At 32.0% G+C, this 15,304-nt stretch overlaps 1 protein-coding gene across 2 annotated transcripts; it reads left to right on the top strand.

Annotated features, from left to right (window-relative positions):
* The first annotated feature begins 6,802 nt into the window (after nt 1-6,802).
* On the top strand, nt 6,803-12,148 carry LOC101246656 (mitochondrial inner membrane protease ATP23). 2 transcript variants are annotated; one of them, XM_010328968.4, is made up of 6 exons: nt 6,803-7,245; nt 7,849-7,949; nt 8,324-8,445; nt 9,999-10,136; nt 10,232-10,315; nt 11,781-12,148. In XM_010328968.4, exons 2-6 carry the CDS (start codon nt 7,877-7,879, stop codon nt 11,913-11,915), a joined length of 552 nt encoding a protein of 183 aa, XP_010327270.1. In that variant the 5' UTR covers nt 6,803-7,245; nt 7,849-7,876; the 3' UTR covers nt 11,916-12,148. The 2 variants fall into 2 exon arrangements, with proteins under 2 accessions (XP_010327270.1, XP_010327293.1); XM_010328991.4 differs by having other exon boundaries at nt 6,881-7,217.
* The last annotated feature ends 3,156 nt before the right edge of the window (nt 12,149-15,304 follow it).

The raw sequence follows: 15,304 nt of genomic DNA, 5'->3' as shown, positions 1-15,304 counted from the left end.
TTGACTTTCTTCCATGAGATCGCTTTCAACTTTCAAGTGTCACGTGCCAACAAAATTATTTCTTCATTGTCTTGACCCTTGGACCTTTTAAGATAAAATCAAATATTGGAAACTTAGAATACTACTTTTAAGATTAAAAAATGATATGATTAAATAAATGATGTATTAAACTCATCGCTTGCAAGTCAATCATAGATCAACAATGGAAGAGCTTCTTCCACTATTTGCCATCTGTACAATTAATAAAAAGAAACATGTCATACAAGATACAACACAATAAGTATTTTATTTTTTCCATAAATAAATAAAAAATAAAAAGTCTTACCAAGTTCAATTTTTTCAAGAAACTCCAAACTTTCTTCAACACAAATAGGCTTGGTTTCTTGTCTAAGCCAATCTTGGACACAAATAAGACATTGCACACATTTGGGAGTCAATGAACTTCTAAAGGGATCTAGAATTCGACCACCGGTGCTAAATGCACATTTCGATGCCACACTTGACATAGGAATAGCAAATACATCTCGAGCCAACTGTGAAAGTACTGGAAATCTAGGAGAATTAACTTTCCACCAACTCAAAATATCAAAATCTTCAGATTCAAGTTCTTGGTCTTCAAGAAGATATTTATCCAACTCAGATTTCACACCTAAACTTTCAGAATCATTCTTTTGTTTCTTCATGTGCAACTTAGTTCTCAAAGAATTTTTGGACATATTTTGAGAAATACCACTACCAGAAGAATCAGATGAGTCAGATGAAGATGGTTGACTTTTGGAACCTTTTTCATACTTACTTACATATATCGCAAACAAATCCCTCAAGTAAGCCTCTACTTTCGTATTCACTACATTTCCCGTTTTTTCCCCAAGTAATTCTTCAAGAGCAAAACTAACATAGACAAATTTATTGCGAGGATCCAAAACAGAAGCAATAAAAATAATTTTGTTCATTTTTTCAGGAGTCCCCTAATATTTCTTGAATTTTTCTTTCATTCCCAAAGCCATTTTACTCAAATCAAGTTCATCACTTGCTACACATAATTTCAAATAAGCATCAAGTTCACATATATCTTCAAAATGAACATTACAAGTAACATACCGTGAACCTGAAACTTTCAAAGTGAGTTCATAAAATTTTTCAAGAAACTTTGTGACATTCCTCACATTAGCCCAATCTTCATATTGAATTGACCCTGCGATACTTCCATCTTCACAAACATCAGTAGCAAGAAAAGAATGAAAATTACCATCATAAAGATCAAACCTCTCAAAAGCCTTCTCAAACTTTTCTGCTGTGTCTAACATCAAATAGGTGGAATTCCACCTAGTAGGCACATCTAAAGACAACATCTTATCACATTCTATCTTTTGCATTTCAACACATTTCAAGAAATTTCTTGCCCTTGAAGAAGATGATCTAACATATTTCACCATTTGTCTCATCTTTTTTATAGAAGGACCAATTTCTTTCAAACCATCTTGCACAATTAGATTAAGTATGTGAGTCATACATCTCACATGGAGATGCTTACCTTCCATCAAATTAGTTCCCCACATATCTAATTTTTTGGACAACTCTAAAACTGCCACATCATTTGAAGAAGCATTATCAACCGTAACAGTAAAAACGTTATCCAACTTCCAATCAAGTAAACAATTACTAATAGACTCAGCCAAATGCTCACCTTTATGACTAGTGATAGGACAAAAATTCAATATTCTTTTATGAAGCACCCAATCTCTGTCAATAAAGTGAGCAGTCAAACACATATAATTGATTCTTTGCACTGAAGTCCATGTGTCTTTTGTGAGACAAATTCTTGGTTGTATTTCTCTTAAAGATTGTTTCAAATTTATTCTCAATTCACCATAAACTTCATAACAATCCCTTGTTATGGTTCTACGAGAAGGAATATGAAACAAAGGCTGGACTTTACTCATAAACTTCTTAAAGCCTTCTTTTTCAACAAAACTAAAAGGTAGTTCATCCAAAATAATCATCTCAACTAAAGCTCTCCTACATACCTCTTGCTCAAATTTCCAAGTCTCTAAATTGTTATTTTGAATATTTAATAATTTTTGAATACCGGGTGCAACAGTCGGAGGTTTATACACTTTACACCGATAAGTCAAATGTTGTTTTAGTCCACTTGTTCCATTTTTTGTTGTATTGGCAGCATAATATTGTTTACAATGTAAGCACTTTGCTTTAACTAATACACCATTTTCAAAAACCTTTTCAAAGTGTTGCCAAACAAGAGACCTAGGATCCATTTCTTTTCTTTTTTTTGTTATTTCTGTACCAATCGACAAATCATTGCTATTAGTAGGTGTATTATCCGTAGAATCAGCCATACTTATTCGACTTTGATCAGCTACACCCATATTTAATTCTGTTTGTTCAGCCATCTATATATAAAAAAAATCATAATAAATTCCCAATAACTATTAACTAGTAATAAAAACAAAATCAGATGAAAAAAATCAAAAAAAAAAATCAAAAAAACTGAAATTACGATTTACATACCTGCACCTGGGTTGGCTGGTGGCTGGCTGCTGCTGACCTGCTGTCGCCGGCGGCTGGCTGCGGCTGACCTGCTGTCGCGGCTCGCGGGCGGCTGCTGAGTGCTGACCTGCTGGCTGCTGCGGCTGGCTGCTACTGCTGCTGTTGGCTGCTGCTCGAGGACGGCGGCTGAAGAGTGAAGAAAAGACTAAAGAGGATGAAGTTGAAGAGAGAGGAAGAGGATGAAGTTGAAGAGAGAGGATGAAGTTGAAGAAGTTGTGCTGACTGCTGAAGAGTGAAGAGGATAGGGTATTAGGGATTTAGGGTTTTTTATTTTTTTAAAAAAAATTATTTAATATTAATAATTATTAAATATAATATTTCGGTTTAAACCAAAATACCGAATTCCAAAGTAATACGTACCGAAAACTGAATCGAAATACCGAAAATACAAAAAAATAAACCGAATACCGAACCGAAAACCGAAAAATCGAAACCGAAATTTTTAAAAAAATCGGTTCGATTCGGTGTTTCGATTTTCCGGTGTTTATGCCCACCCCTATAATTGGCGTAGTTGGTATCACATCCATTGTCATAGTCTTGTCTCCTAAAGTCGTGTAGTGGTGAATACATAAATTTGTTTTGCTTGTTCTTTTTTATTTTCAAATATAATATTTGTTCTTTGCTACTTCCGCAAGAAAACTGAAATACAAAGATAATCTATATTGCTCAAACTCGAGTGCAGATATTCGACAGAGGTGTGGATCTAGAGGCCGAATTCATTATCACATAACTTTTTAGTATTTGGGGGTTTGCATCCTATGATATAGTCAATAAATGTATATTATGACACAAAGTATGCATTCCGATTAATTAAAAGTATTGAACTAAAGCTAATAAAATTAAATTCTTTTGTAAACACGCACCTAAATATTTGTGCATAAGATATCTCATGAAATAGATTTAATTCTACCATTATGTTCATTGCAAATGTATTCTCTGTTAACTTTCCAAATTCATTGCATAATATTTCATTTGTAGCACCAACGATAATATCATCAACATATATTTTGAACGTTCAATACACTTAACCTTTCCTTGTTAGGAATATTGTATTTTTGATTTTACCTCTTGTTTCCTTTTGAAGGGGAATAAATATTTTGGACGTAGTCTACCTGTGAATATATAGATTAGTGTTACAATCCTCGAAAAATAAATAAATAGAAATAAAATACCCAATGAATCTAATTTGGTTCTCATTTCAACTTTTCTTTTTCAATAATTTGAAGGAGTCCATGCAAAGAATAACACTAGATTTGGGCCTGAGAAATGAAATTTGGGCTGAGGCCTAATAGTTTATTTCTCCTTATGTATCTTTGTTGTTTTAATTGACTCCAAATTCAGCCCATTAAATTCATTTGTTTTATTTTTAAAAAATACCTCTTAATAGATCTAAAGAGGTTTAAACGAATCAGATATGTAGGAGACTATCAACAACATTCAGACTCATTTAATAAGTTATCAAATAATAAATTATAATTTTTCTGCTTTGGGCATGCGTTTTATCTCATAACTAAAAACTTTCTTTCTCACTTTTCTCAATCAAACACCATCTTTTTCCAATTGGTAAGTTTTCATAAATTCTTTCAAGTAGTTTTTTTTTATATTAATATTTTTCTTGTATTGATGTGTGTGAACACTGATTGCAATAACATTTTTGGTGTATTAGTTTATCAAGATTTTTGAATGAAAAATAGTACTTCTAATCCTGATTATTAATACTTTTAAAACTTCTTTTTATATCAAAAGTGATATATATTGTTGAAATGAAAATTTTATAATATTTTATTATTATAATGTTTAATTTCACTTCCACATTCAGATATAAAAACAAGCAGCATTATATTTAGTGTTCAGATTTAAAGACCACATCTTAATATTCAGACGTGTATTCAAATCAAAACATCCAAATCTTACTGCAAAACTTAATATTAAGATGTGTATTCAGATTCAGATTTCTTAATCTTAATGAAACAAATGAGGCCTATATCCCTTAAAGATGAACCATATTTTGGTTATGATATTCAATTAATCCTTAATTCTTATTATTGTTGTTGTCGCTTGTTTAGTATTATGTGATAAATTGATTTTGTATCGTATTAATTTTAGATCTAACCTTGTGATTTTGATTACTATGTCGACATAATCAATTACAACCTTGATGTTGGCACGTTTGATTTACAACCATCTTGAGTTGCCTCCTTTTTCCATTAATAAAAGAAAGTTGACTTTCTACGAAAAATGGGTTATATTATTAGGTGGTTGGATCAGGTTAAAATTGAGCAATTTAAGAAAAATTGAGTTATTTTTATTGTTTTGGGGTCTTTCATTCAATTAAGCGGAATCAATGATAAGTTTGTAGATAACAATAATAATAACAAGTTAAAATCTAACAATAAATGAAAGTTGAGGGGTATTTTTGACCTTTCTCTATAAAATAATTACTTACATTTTACAACTCATATTAAGGTTAAAAAAGGATCAGTAGACTTGAAGAAAAAGACCGGGATAGTTCGATTAATATAAGTGGCTATTGGCTACAATAAAGAATTAGCAAAAGAAAAGTATAATTCACGAAGCCTTATGCTAGCCCAAGATCGTTAAGTAAGATCGAAAGATTCAACTTAAAAATAAGAGGAAGCTAGAAAGTTAAACAAAGAATTTGAAAAGAAGAACTTTGTAATGGAAAGACTCTTTAAATACATTGATTTTTCTACCATCCCTGTTTATACTTGTCCATGGATGACACTAGAATCTTTTCTAGATATATCTATAAGAGTGAACTTTCTTCTAGTAATTAATTTGAAATATCTGGATATTTTTTCAAGATAGCTATTTTAGAATATCTAGATATTTCTTTAAGATAATTATTCTAGGTACCACGCTATACCATTCTAGAAACTATATTAGAAAATCTATGATATTCCAAAAATCAACTTTATCATTTTTCAGAGCTACAATCCAAAATAGTAGATTAACGAGGTCAAATGCTATTATAATGATACATATGTCACTTCACTCCTATTTTGTGTAGGTGAAAAGACTGTTGACTCAAATAAAATAATATACCCAATTAATTTGGACTTGTTACATATGATTTTCTCTCTATAGAAAAAACCGCTCTCTGTTTTTTGAATTAAAAAAGAAGAAGCTATTTTAGGATTTTTAGATGTGGGTTCTCTTTTTTCGTTTGGTATGATTAGTTACATAATGGATTGCTTTTACTATTTGTTAGTTATGGTTAGTTTGTTATGTTTAACAACAGCATACCTAGTGTAATAATCCCACAAATTGAATTTGGAGAAGATGGAGAGTACGCAAACCCATTTCAAAGTTATTTCCCATGACGTACAACTGATATCTAAGTATAACATAGTATTAGATAGAAGTCTTGAGATTGAATCTCACCATCACCCATATCAAAAAGAATTTTCACATGCTTGGCTCATGCAAAAGGATCAGGCCCGTATATGAGGGGGCTTATTGAGAATATAATTAACTACAATAAAAGTGTGCTTTCTCAAACAACTTAAGCATTTAAGTGAGATGATCACACGCTAATTAATTTAAGAAAAGTCCAAATTAATTTAAAGAAAAGTTTTCTACCACCCCACAAAGTTTTAGCTCAAATTAATTTAAGAAAAATCTAAAAATTTTCTAGGGTCTCTCAAATTTAGCCTAGAAATGAAAGAACACAATCCAAAGAACAGAAGTTGGAAGTGTATTAGTTCAAGATTGATAGCAAATTTGATGATGATTGTGAGATTAAGCTGGGTAGCTCTGCTGATTTTGCCGTCACTATTGACATTTAATTTTGATTGACCTTTGATCATTTTTAGGAATGCGATTTGATTAAATACTTATTTTAAAATATATTTATGCTTAAAATTTTAATTGATTTTGTATAAAAATTTATATGTTTTAGTACATTTTTATAAAATTATTGTACATATTATTAAAATATTTCAAATTATAAATAAATTTCAAAATAATTATTTTATTTAAATGTTCTAAAATTTAAGTGATTTTAATTATATAAAATATCTCGTAGTATTTTAATTAAATAACATTTCTTTTATTTTCCTCAAAATTATTTAAATTTTAATCTATTTTTATTCTAATTTATTTTGATTCTAGCCATTCTAATTCAATTGACATTTCAATTATGACCACATAGTTGATTGCAATTGTAGCCCTTTATTATTTAAATTTTCAGACTCATCCATCTATTTAATTCATTAAATTCAAGATCAAATCTTAGCCCTACATCTTAATTTATTCAAGGGTCCAGATTAACCGTTCTATCTCTAGACTCCTAAACCTAAACTATTTTCATTCTTCTTCTTCACTCCCCCTCTCCAGCCCGCCGCCCCTCCTCTCCTTTTTTTTCCGGCGAGTGAAGCAGCCGGACAGAAACACCAGCAGCTGCCTGACAGGCGCATCCTCTCCCTCTTCCCAGCCGTCGTCTTCTCCATCGATTTCTCCTCCCTTCTCTGTTCCCTTTTCCGGAGGGTAGCATCTCGGCGAGAGCACACGCAGCAGCTACATCGAGCTCCGTCGAGACTCCTTCTTCCTTCTCCTCCTTTCTCCGGCAAGAATCTGGTCAACAGCAGCGACAACAAATCAGCAAGGCCCTCGTGTCTCCTTCTCCGGTAAAAAAACTTACTCGTTATTTTTATGGTAAGTTTTAGCATGGGTGATTGATTCTCATGGATGATTATTTGTTATTTATGACTATAATTTATTCTCTTTCCTCTCCTTAATTTGATTTCAACAATAATATATCTGTAATTTTGGCAACTAGATAGCCTTCCTGCTTTTAAGATTATATATAATATATTTGGCGAATTACCTAAGCGGAGAGGAATTTACATGCTACGTGTTTTAAGTGACCTTAATTGCTACTCGTTGTAACTCCCACATAAATTGAATGAGATACGGCTGGGACCCACATTTGTGGAACTCAAGCATGCCTAACACCTTTCTATCGAGGTAATTTTAACGCTTACTCTGATCTGTGGCTCGTTGACCTTAGTTTAGGTTAGATAGGTGGCCTGACGCGTCTTAATTCGTTAGGTGGCGACTCTTCAAAATCCCAAATCATAAAAGAGTTGTTAGGTCGTGGCGTCGTGCACAAAATCTGTTTTGAGAAAAAATAGGGCACAACAGTGACTTGAGATAGACATATAAAAATGAGACTTTTCCCTTGAATGATTGTGAGACAAACAAAAGGGAATTTCGTTGGCCTGTAAGTGCGAACCATTTACTGTGTCTCTTCTGCAGAGAGAAGCCAGGAAACACGAATTACCAAATGGCGAAGTCATCCACTATCAAAGGAAGTACGGTGGAGGAATGCCAAGACATGATCCGGAGAAGTCTTAGAAGTAAGTTCTTCACATCTCTCTATCTGTATCTCTATCTCTGATAGTTTTCTTCATAGCGTTGTAACTCACATTCAGTGGTTAACATCCATTCAATATAAACTCTTTAGTTTTTGGTTTTGTACTTACTTTATTGCTTTTTATACATAAATTGCGACAATTTATGGGATGACACACACACACACATATATATATACACCTGCAAGCTAATCCAGACACCATTGTATAAAAGCAAAAAGCTTTATAACATAAATTCATATGTTGTTGAAATAAATGGACCTGAATAGAATTGATCTACTTAATTTGTACAGCTGATGCAAACTAGTTTAAGATTGTGGCGTAATTTAATGATGTTGACTGTAAGCATTTTTTTGCAGCTCCAATGGTGAAGTTCTTAAAGGAGCATTTGGAGAAATCTGGTTGTCGAATTGGTGATAACTTCATAAGAGCTGTCCATTGCAACAAGATGGCCAGCGGCTTCTATGTTCGTGGACTTGGGGTAATTAACATAATTTATTATTCCTGGACTTCTCAATATCTATTAGAAGTTGAGATGGCCAATTTTATTTCTGCCTATTGTGGATTAGAAGAACATTTCTTGTTGTGTTCTAAATACAGTTTGTCAATTTTCTGTCTTGGAGTTGGCAAATTCAGTTGAAACCTTGTGGGTCAGTGGAGGACAACCACCTTTTGAAGTAGATAGAGTGTCAAAGATGTCTTCAGGATTGAAGTTACACTTCTACGCTAACTTCTCCCGTGTGATGATGGATGTGGACTTTGTATTAATATTTATTTAAAATACGAAAAAGGGCCTAAAATACCCTTTAACTATGCGAATTGGTACAAAAATACCGTCGACGTCAACCTTTAGGCACTACTTTACCCTTATCTTTAACAACCTAGATTCATTAATGACGTATCACTATCATATTGACTATCTCAAAATTTAATTAAACTAATTAAAAGAAAATGTATATCCACCCAATATCCCACCTGTAAACTTACCCAAATATATATTCCATTATATTCCTATTTTGTTAATTGAATAAGAATGAGCAGTCCATACACAATAACCAAGCTTGTTAGATGGCGAATTAGAGATTGGGTATCTTGAAGAAATGCTTGCAGGTTCCCTTAGATAATTTTATTTCTCTGTTAAGAGTACTACAGTACCTCTTTTTTCTGTTACTCTAATTGATATATATATATATATATATTAGTGCATTTGTAGAGGAAGAATCGAATAAGTTTTGCTCAATGATGCCTCAGAAACAGAGTAGGAAAATGGTGTTCGATCAGATTAGTGATAGAAGGAAAAATAGAAAGAAGAAATTGAATAAGAAAATGGAACAGAGGAAAAAGGAAATAGTGAAAGTTTCAGTAGAGAAGGGTGATTAGGAGGGAGAAAAAATGACTCGAGCTGGCCTCAATTCTCAGAGCAAGATTATCTAGTGTTTTGCTTTGAAAACGATGAAGGAATACATATAGTGGAAGATAGAATCGGTGGTATGTCACCAAAAGATTGATCATGCTAAGTGCTAATGTTACTTCAAAATCTGTTGGTAGGAATGTAATGAATCTTCTTCAATTCACCTTTCGCTTAATTTCCTGTGTGTTGAAAGATTAATACTCTCAATGTGATCAAATATTGGAATGCACTGGTAACCCAATAGATAACCTTAGGGATGAAGGTTGGGTTAGAGGATTTGTATAAGTTTACGGGTGGGCTATTGGGTGGGTATATATATTTTAATTAGTTTAATTAAATTTTGTGATAGCTAATAGGATAGTGCCACCTCATTAATGAATTTAGGCCCTTAAAGATAAGGGTAAAATTAAACCTAAAGGTTGACGTCAAGGGTATTTTAGGCCCAAAAGGTAGACGAAGGGTATTTTTGTACCAATTCGCATAGTTAAAAGGGTATTTTAGGCCCTTTCCACTTAAAATATGCAGACTTCAGATGTGTGTGTGTTTATCTGTGTTTTTTTTATTATGTTGGTTGTCTTACATCCTCAAGTATTTACTCATCTTGTTTCTTTTTGGCTATTAAGATACAAGTGTGCAGTAACTACATGCGATATCAAGATGAGGTGAATCAAGTTATCATACATGAGTTAATTCATGCATATGATGAGTGTCGTGCTGCAAACTTGGAGTGGTCTAATTGTGCTCATCATGCTTGTAGTGAAGTTCGTGCTCTCAAGTCTCGCTTATATACTGATTCTTGTACTTTTTGAGCTGTCTTCGATTATTCAAAATGAATTCTTTGTAACTGTTATTACAGATCAGAGCTGGCCATCTTAGCGGTGATTGCCATTACAAACGGGAACTACTGAGAGGTTTTCTTAAGATACGTGGCCATGAACAAGTGAGTTTTGTTGATCATTCGTGTTTGCTCCTATAATTTTCTGTGTAGAGTGGTATTTTGCTCCACCTCAGTTATGGAGCTGCATCTCCGAGCTCATTGGAAACACCCCTGCCCCCAGCTGAACTGTTTACTGAGCTGAAAAGAATCTCGTAGCAGCTTTGAACTTGTGTCCTTCACTTTGTGGAGTAAGCTTGATAAGAAGAAGTTTTCATCTTTCTACCCTTCGGGGTGGCCCAGTGGTTTGGGCTTGGGACTTCCATGTTGGAGATCTCAAGTTTAAAACCCCTTGCCAGCAAAAATAAGGGGTTTGCCTTCTGGGTCGAGCTCGTCGCATAGTGTGATTTGAACGGTTCTATTTAGCTGTTTGACATTATTCTGAGTTACATATCCTTATAAGGATGGAAAGCTAAAGACAAAGGACTAACGGCCCTAATTAGCACAGCCATTGATTTTCACCTATAGAAGTGAGATACATTTCTTTTAATTATACATTTGGCCAGGCCCCCAGGGCTTTGGTCTTGTGTTAAGAGCGCATCGTATGTGTGTGGGTTTAGTCTTACGTCATGAGTTCGAACCCTGCTCTAGACAAGCCTGGTATTTAAGTGGAGAAGAGTAGAGGGGTGGCTTGTTATCCAATTTAACAAACAGCTTCAAAAAAAATCATGGTCACTTGACAACTGCTTTTACTGCAATTCTCGAGTTATTCTCTCTGCAATTTAACTCGTCATTCTTTTCATACATATGCCTTACGTTGTCTTTAATTGCTGAGGCTTTTACATCTTTGAGTGCACTTTTTACTAAGTCCCCCCCCCCCCCCCCCCCTATCTTGACTGTTCTGACCTACATTGCATCTCAGTCCTACTCAAAATGTAATTTCTCTTTGAGGGCCCATATCAATAGTTTGGAATCCAGCCGCACCTCAGTCTCTTTCCCCGACTCTCTTTATATGGTTTTAGACAATCCTGGGGTGTTAAGAGTCCCACATTGGTTGAACCTACCCTGCAGTGTTGGACAATTCTTACCTCCCCGGGTTAGCTCTTGGGTTTGTGTTAGGCCGAGTGTTTATCCAAAAGCTCTTGGTAGTCCTTGAGCACAAAAGTTCCCCAAATACCAAACATGAAACCAATCTTTCTAGGACCTTTTAACGAATGTAACAAATACTGCAGTACTTGTATGGGTTCACGAGACAAGATATTATCCATCTACCTTAGTCGTTGACCCCATGTACCTTAAGGATACTGTATGTGATGAAAAGGTGAAAAAACTTGACTGCTTGATATTGGAAAGATAGAATCGAATTGGAAAAAGGGTTCTTTAGGTTCGTCTCCATACATCGATTCATATTGATCCTTCAATGCATGGACTGTCTGTATGTAACTTTATATAGATCCTTTTGTACATGTATGACTGCTTAATTGTTAAATTAGTTTCTAACTTTCTTCCCTCTGCATTTGGCTCTATGAAGGAATGTGTGAAGCGAAGAGTTATGAAATCGTTGTCTATTAACCCAAACTGTTCAGAGACGACGAGTAAGGAAACCATGGAAGCTGTCTGGGATATTTGTTACAATGATACTATGCCCTTCGACAGAGCCCCTTGAAACATAATGATTACAGTATCTTCTCAGAGATAACCAAGATGGCCTTCTGGTAAACTCGATATACTGATATCAGATTGAAAAAATCGCGGTGTTGTTTTAGTTTTGGTTGATACCATTGCATTATTGACTAATCTGTGATGTAATGAGGCATAAGTTCTGTATACTTTACAGGGAAATTTTATACCTATTATAGGAATTATTCATAATAAGTGAATTTTTTCTTTGTTTTGCAATATGAATTGTTCTTATGTCAATCAACATTTATTTAATCTGAGATTTTATTTTTAAATAAAAAGTCTTATATAAGTTATGTCTAGTAGAAATTTTAGATCATCAGAACATACAATTTTTCTGTTGTATCTGAATTGTCTAGTAGAAATTTTAAGCTTTAGAATAATAAAGTTTCTTCTCATATTTTCAATATTAACAAGATGACAATATTTCATGCTCAATGATGGAGTCGGGATATTCATACATATAAAAAAAAGTCGAAGGGGTTCAATATCTGCTATATGTAAATAGAATTAGAAGTCCACGTACTGGTTCAGTTGAATTCAGTGACTTTTGCTTAAATAGTGTATTTGGATTAAGAAGTTTATAATATATGTACAAATCTTAAGTTTATAATTCAATTATCAACACTTGAAATCATCATTATAAAATTCAGATCGCTTTTGATCTAAACTACATATATAAACAATAAAATTTTCTAAATAAAAAACTCGAATAAATCTCTGGATCCTTACTAGCTTCGTCGCTCTAATTCCACTAAACCTTAATGTGTAGGGTTAGCATTGTTGAAAAATGATGGATAGAGATTAGAGAGGACCACTATTGCAACAACAATGAATAATAATTTTAAAATTAGAGATTATGTATAAAAGTCAATAAAATGTTTATATATTGTCATGAGTAAATTGATAAAGAGATTATAATAATGACGAACCCAATGATGTAATACAACATTACCGACCATAGTAAAAAAAAAAAACATTATTATTCAAAGAATATATTAGAGTTTTTGTTTAATTATTAAATGTACATGTCAAGGTGCACTAAAGTTTTTTTAAGCATAAAATTCATATTCAATGATTAGTTGTTTAAAAGGAAAAGTGAAACTATAATTGGTTTTATGAATGTTGGAGGCTAGGAGGCATTGTATATAGGGTTTACTAATATATCTACGGAATAATGTATAACTACCCCTTAATTTATATCTGAAGTCTTAGAGACACACTTATACTATACTAAGGTTCTATTTTATAAATAATTTTTTACCCTTTTAGACCTACGTGACACTAATTTTAAAAAAATGTCAACACACGCTGAACCCACAAGATAGTGTCAATAAAATGGTTATATATTGTCATTACCGACCATAGTAAAAATAATAACATCATCATTTAAGAATTATTAGAGTTTTTGTTTAATTATTAAATGTATATGTCAAGTTGCACCAAAGTTTTTTTTAAGTATAAAATTCATATTCAATGATTAGTTGTTTAAAAGGAAAAGTGAAACTATAATTGGTTTTATGAATGTTGGAGAGTAGGAGGCATTATATATAGGGTTTACTAATATATCTACATGTATTAAAATAAACTTTTTAAACTAAATATATAAATATATTTGAGTTTTATTTTTAATTATTGTTTGTTTGAAAGCTTTTTAATCCATACATGTGACAAATATTTATTCTTTACAATTAACCACATTTAACATAATAGTGCTATTTTTCATATATATAGTAGATATATGGATATATCATATCCCTTTTAATTGAAGTCTTGTGTCTCATTCTCAATACCGTTTTCGGTTGACAAAGAAATCAAATCATAAGTATCGAGTTTTATTTTTCATTCGGTAATAGATATTCATGTTAGAATTTAGAATTAGACTTAATTTAGATTTCTGCATTATAGGGTTCATTTTTGGAGGATGACACTTTCAACAAATTCTTTTCATATTCGAGCGATCGAGCCCATACTCAAAACTTTGAATGATTAATAGTGAAAGGATCCCAATCATCCCACGATAATCACATGAAGTTAGATATTTGTGCCTGTATAAAAGGTCAAGACATGTGCGCTCTAATTTACCATCATCTATCTTTTTAAAAATAAAAAAAATCTAGTCATATCACGTATTTAATTAAAATTTTCTTATAAATTCTCACTTTGAGAGGTAAAAAGTTCAATATCTAAGGCACAAATATTTGTGGGGATTGAAATAACATGGTATCATGTAAAAGATAATCATTACAAATTAAACCTTGAACACCGATATATAAAGAATAAACGAAATATACTGAGATATGTTTTAGAATCACAAAGATAGTAACGAATTTAAGATTTTAAATTTTTTTTTGAAATATAAATATATAGTGCATAGAAGTTAATTGAAATCTCAAAATTAATTTCACATCAATATAATGAAAAGTACTCAATATTTATGTAATTTGAATCTCAAAAAATAAAATATTACATAAAACGAACATATGAAATTAAATATAAACTAGGACAAAGTATTATAGAAATATAAAATAGTGAGTGGAAAGAGATGACTAACCCTTTGATGTAATACAACACTACCGTCCATACTTATAACATCATCATTAAAAGGTAAATGAGGAATTAATAGAGTTTTTTTCAATTAAATGTATTATTTATATGATATATAAATATATATTATTACAAAAAATTATATAATATAATATAATTAGAGGCGGAGCTAGGTAGAGATTCGTGACTTTGATCGAATCCAGTTGCTTTTCCATGGATCTTGTATTTATATTACAAAATTATTTAAATATGTGTATATTAATTTGTGAATACCTAACAAAATTGATTGGCGGTTCTAAAGGAAATTTAAAACCTTAAATTCTTTATCATGACTCCACCTCTAAATATAACATAACATAATATAATATTTAATAGGTTCTAAATAAATAGTTGTATGAATACTTTATCAAAAAAAATCATAAAACTATTAAAATTCGCATTAAAACTATTTGAAAAATTCAAACTAACTCGATTATATACATCTCTATTCCCTACCTCCCATATACATATGATATTATGGTGTTGTTTACCAAAAGACCCATTGTTGTTCATATAATACCAAATACATGTACTAATAATAAAAAATGAATTTAATTTTCTATACTTGTGAAGTTTAATATCGGAATTGAATAACTTTTTCTAATACTTTATTTTAACTTTTTTTTCTAATTTATAATTATATTGAAATGGTCACACACTTTAATATATTATAAGAATAGACAAAGGTTTTGAGATCAAATTTTACTACCCTCGGATCCACGCACACATAACTTACATCGATGATAATATAATGTTAATTCAAAAGGTTTAACTGAATTTTTAGCCATA

This window comes from Solanum lycopersicum, chromosome 1 (assembly GCF_036512215.1).
Source record: "Solanum lycopersicum chromosome 1, SLM_r2.1".
NCBI lineage: Eukaryota > Viridiplantae > Streptophyta > Magnoliopsida > Solanales > Solanaceae > Solanum > Solanum lycopersicum.
The sequence above is the reverse complement of the archived record's forward strand: the minus strand, read 5'-3'. Positions and strand labels throughout refer to the sequence as shown.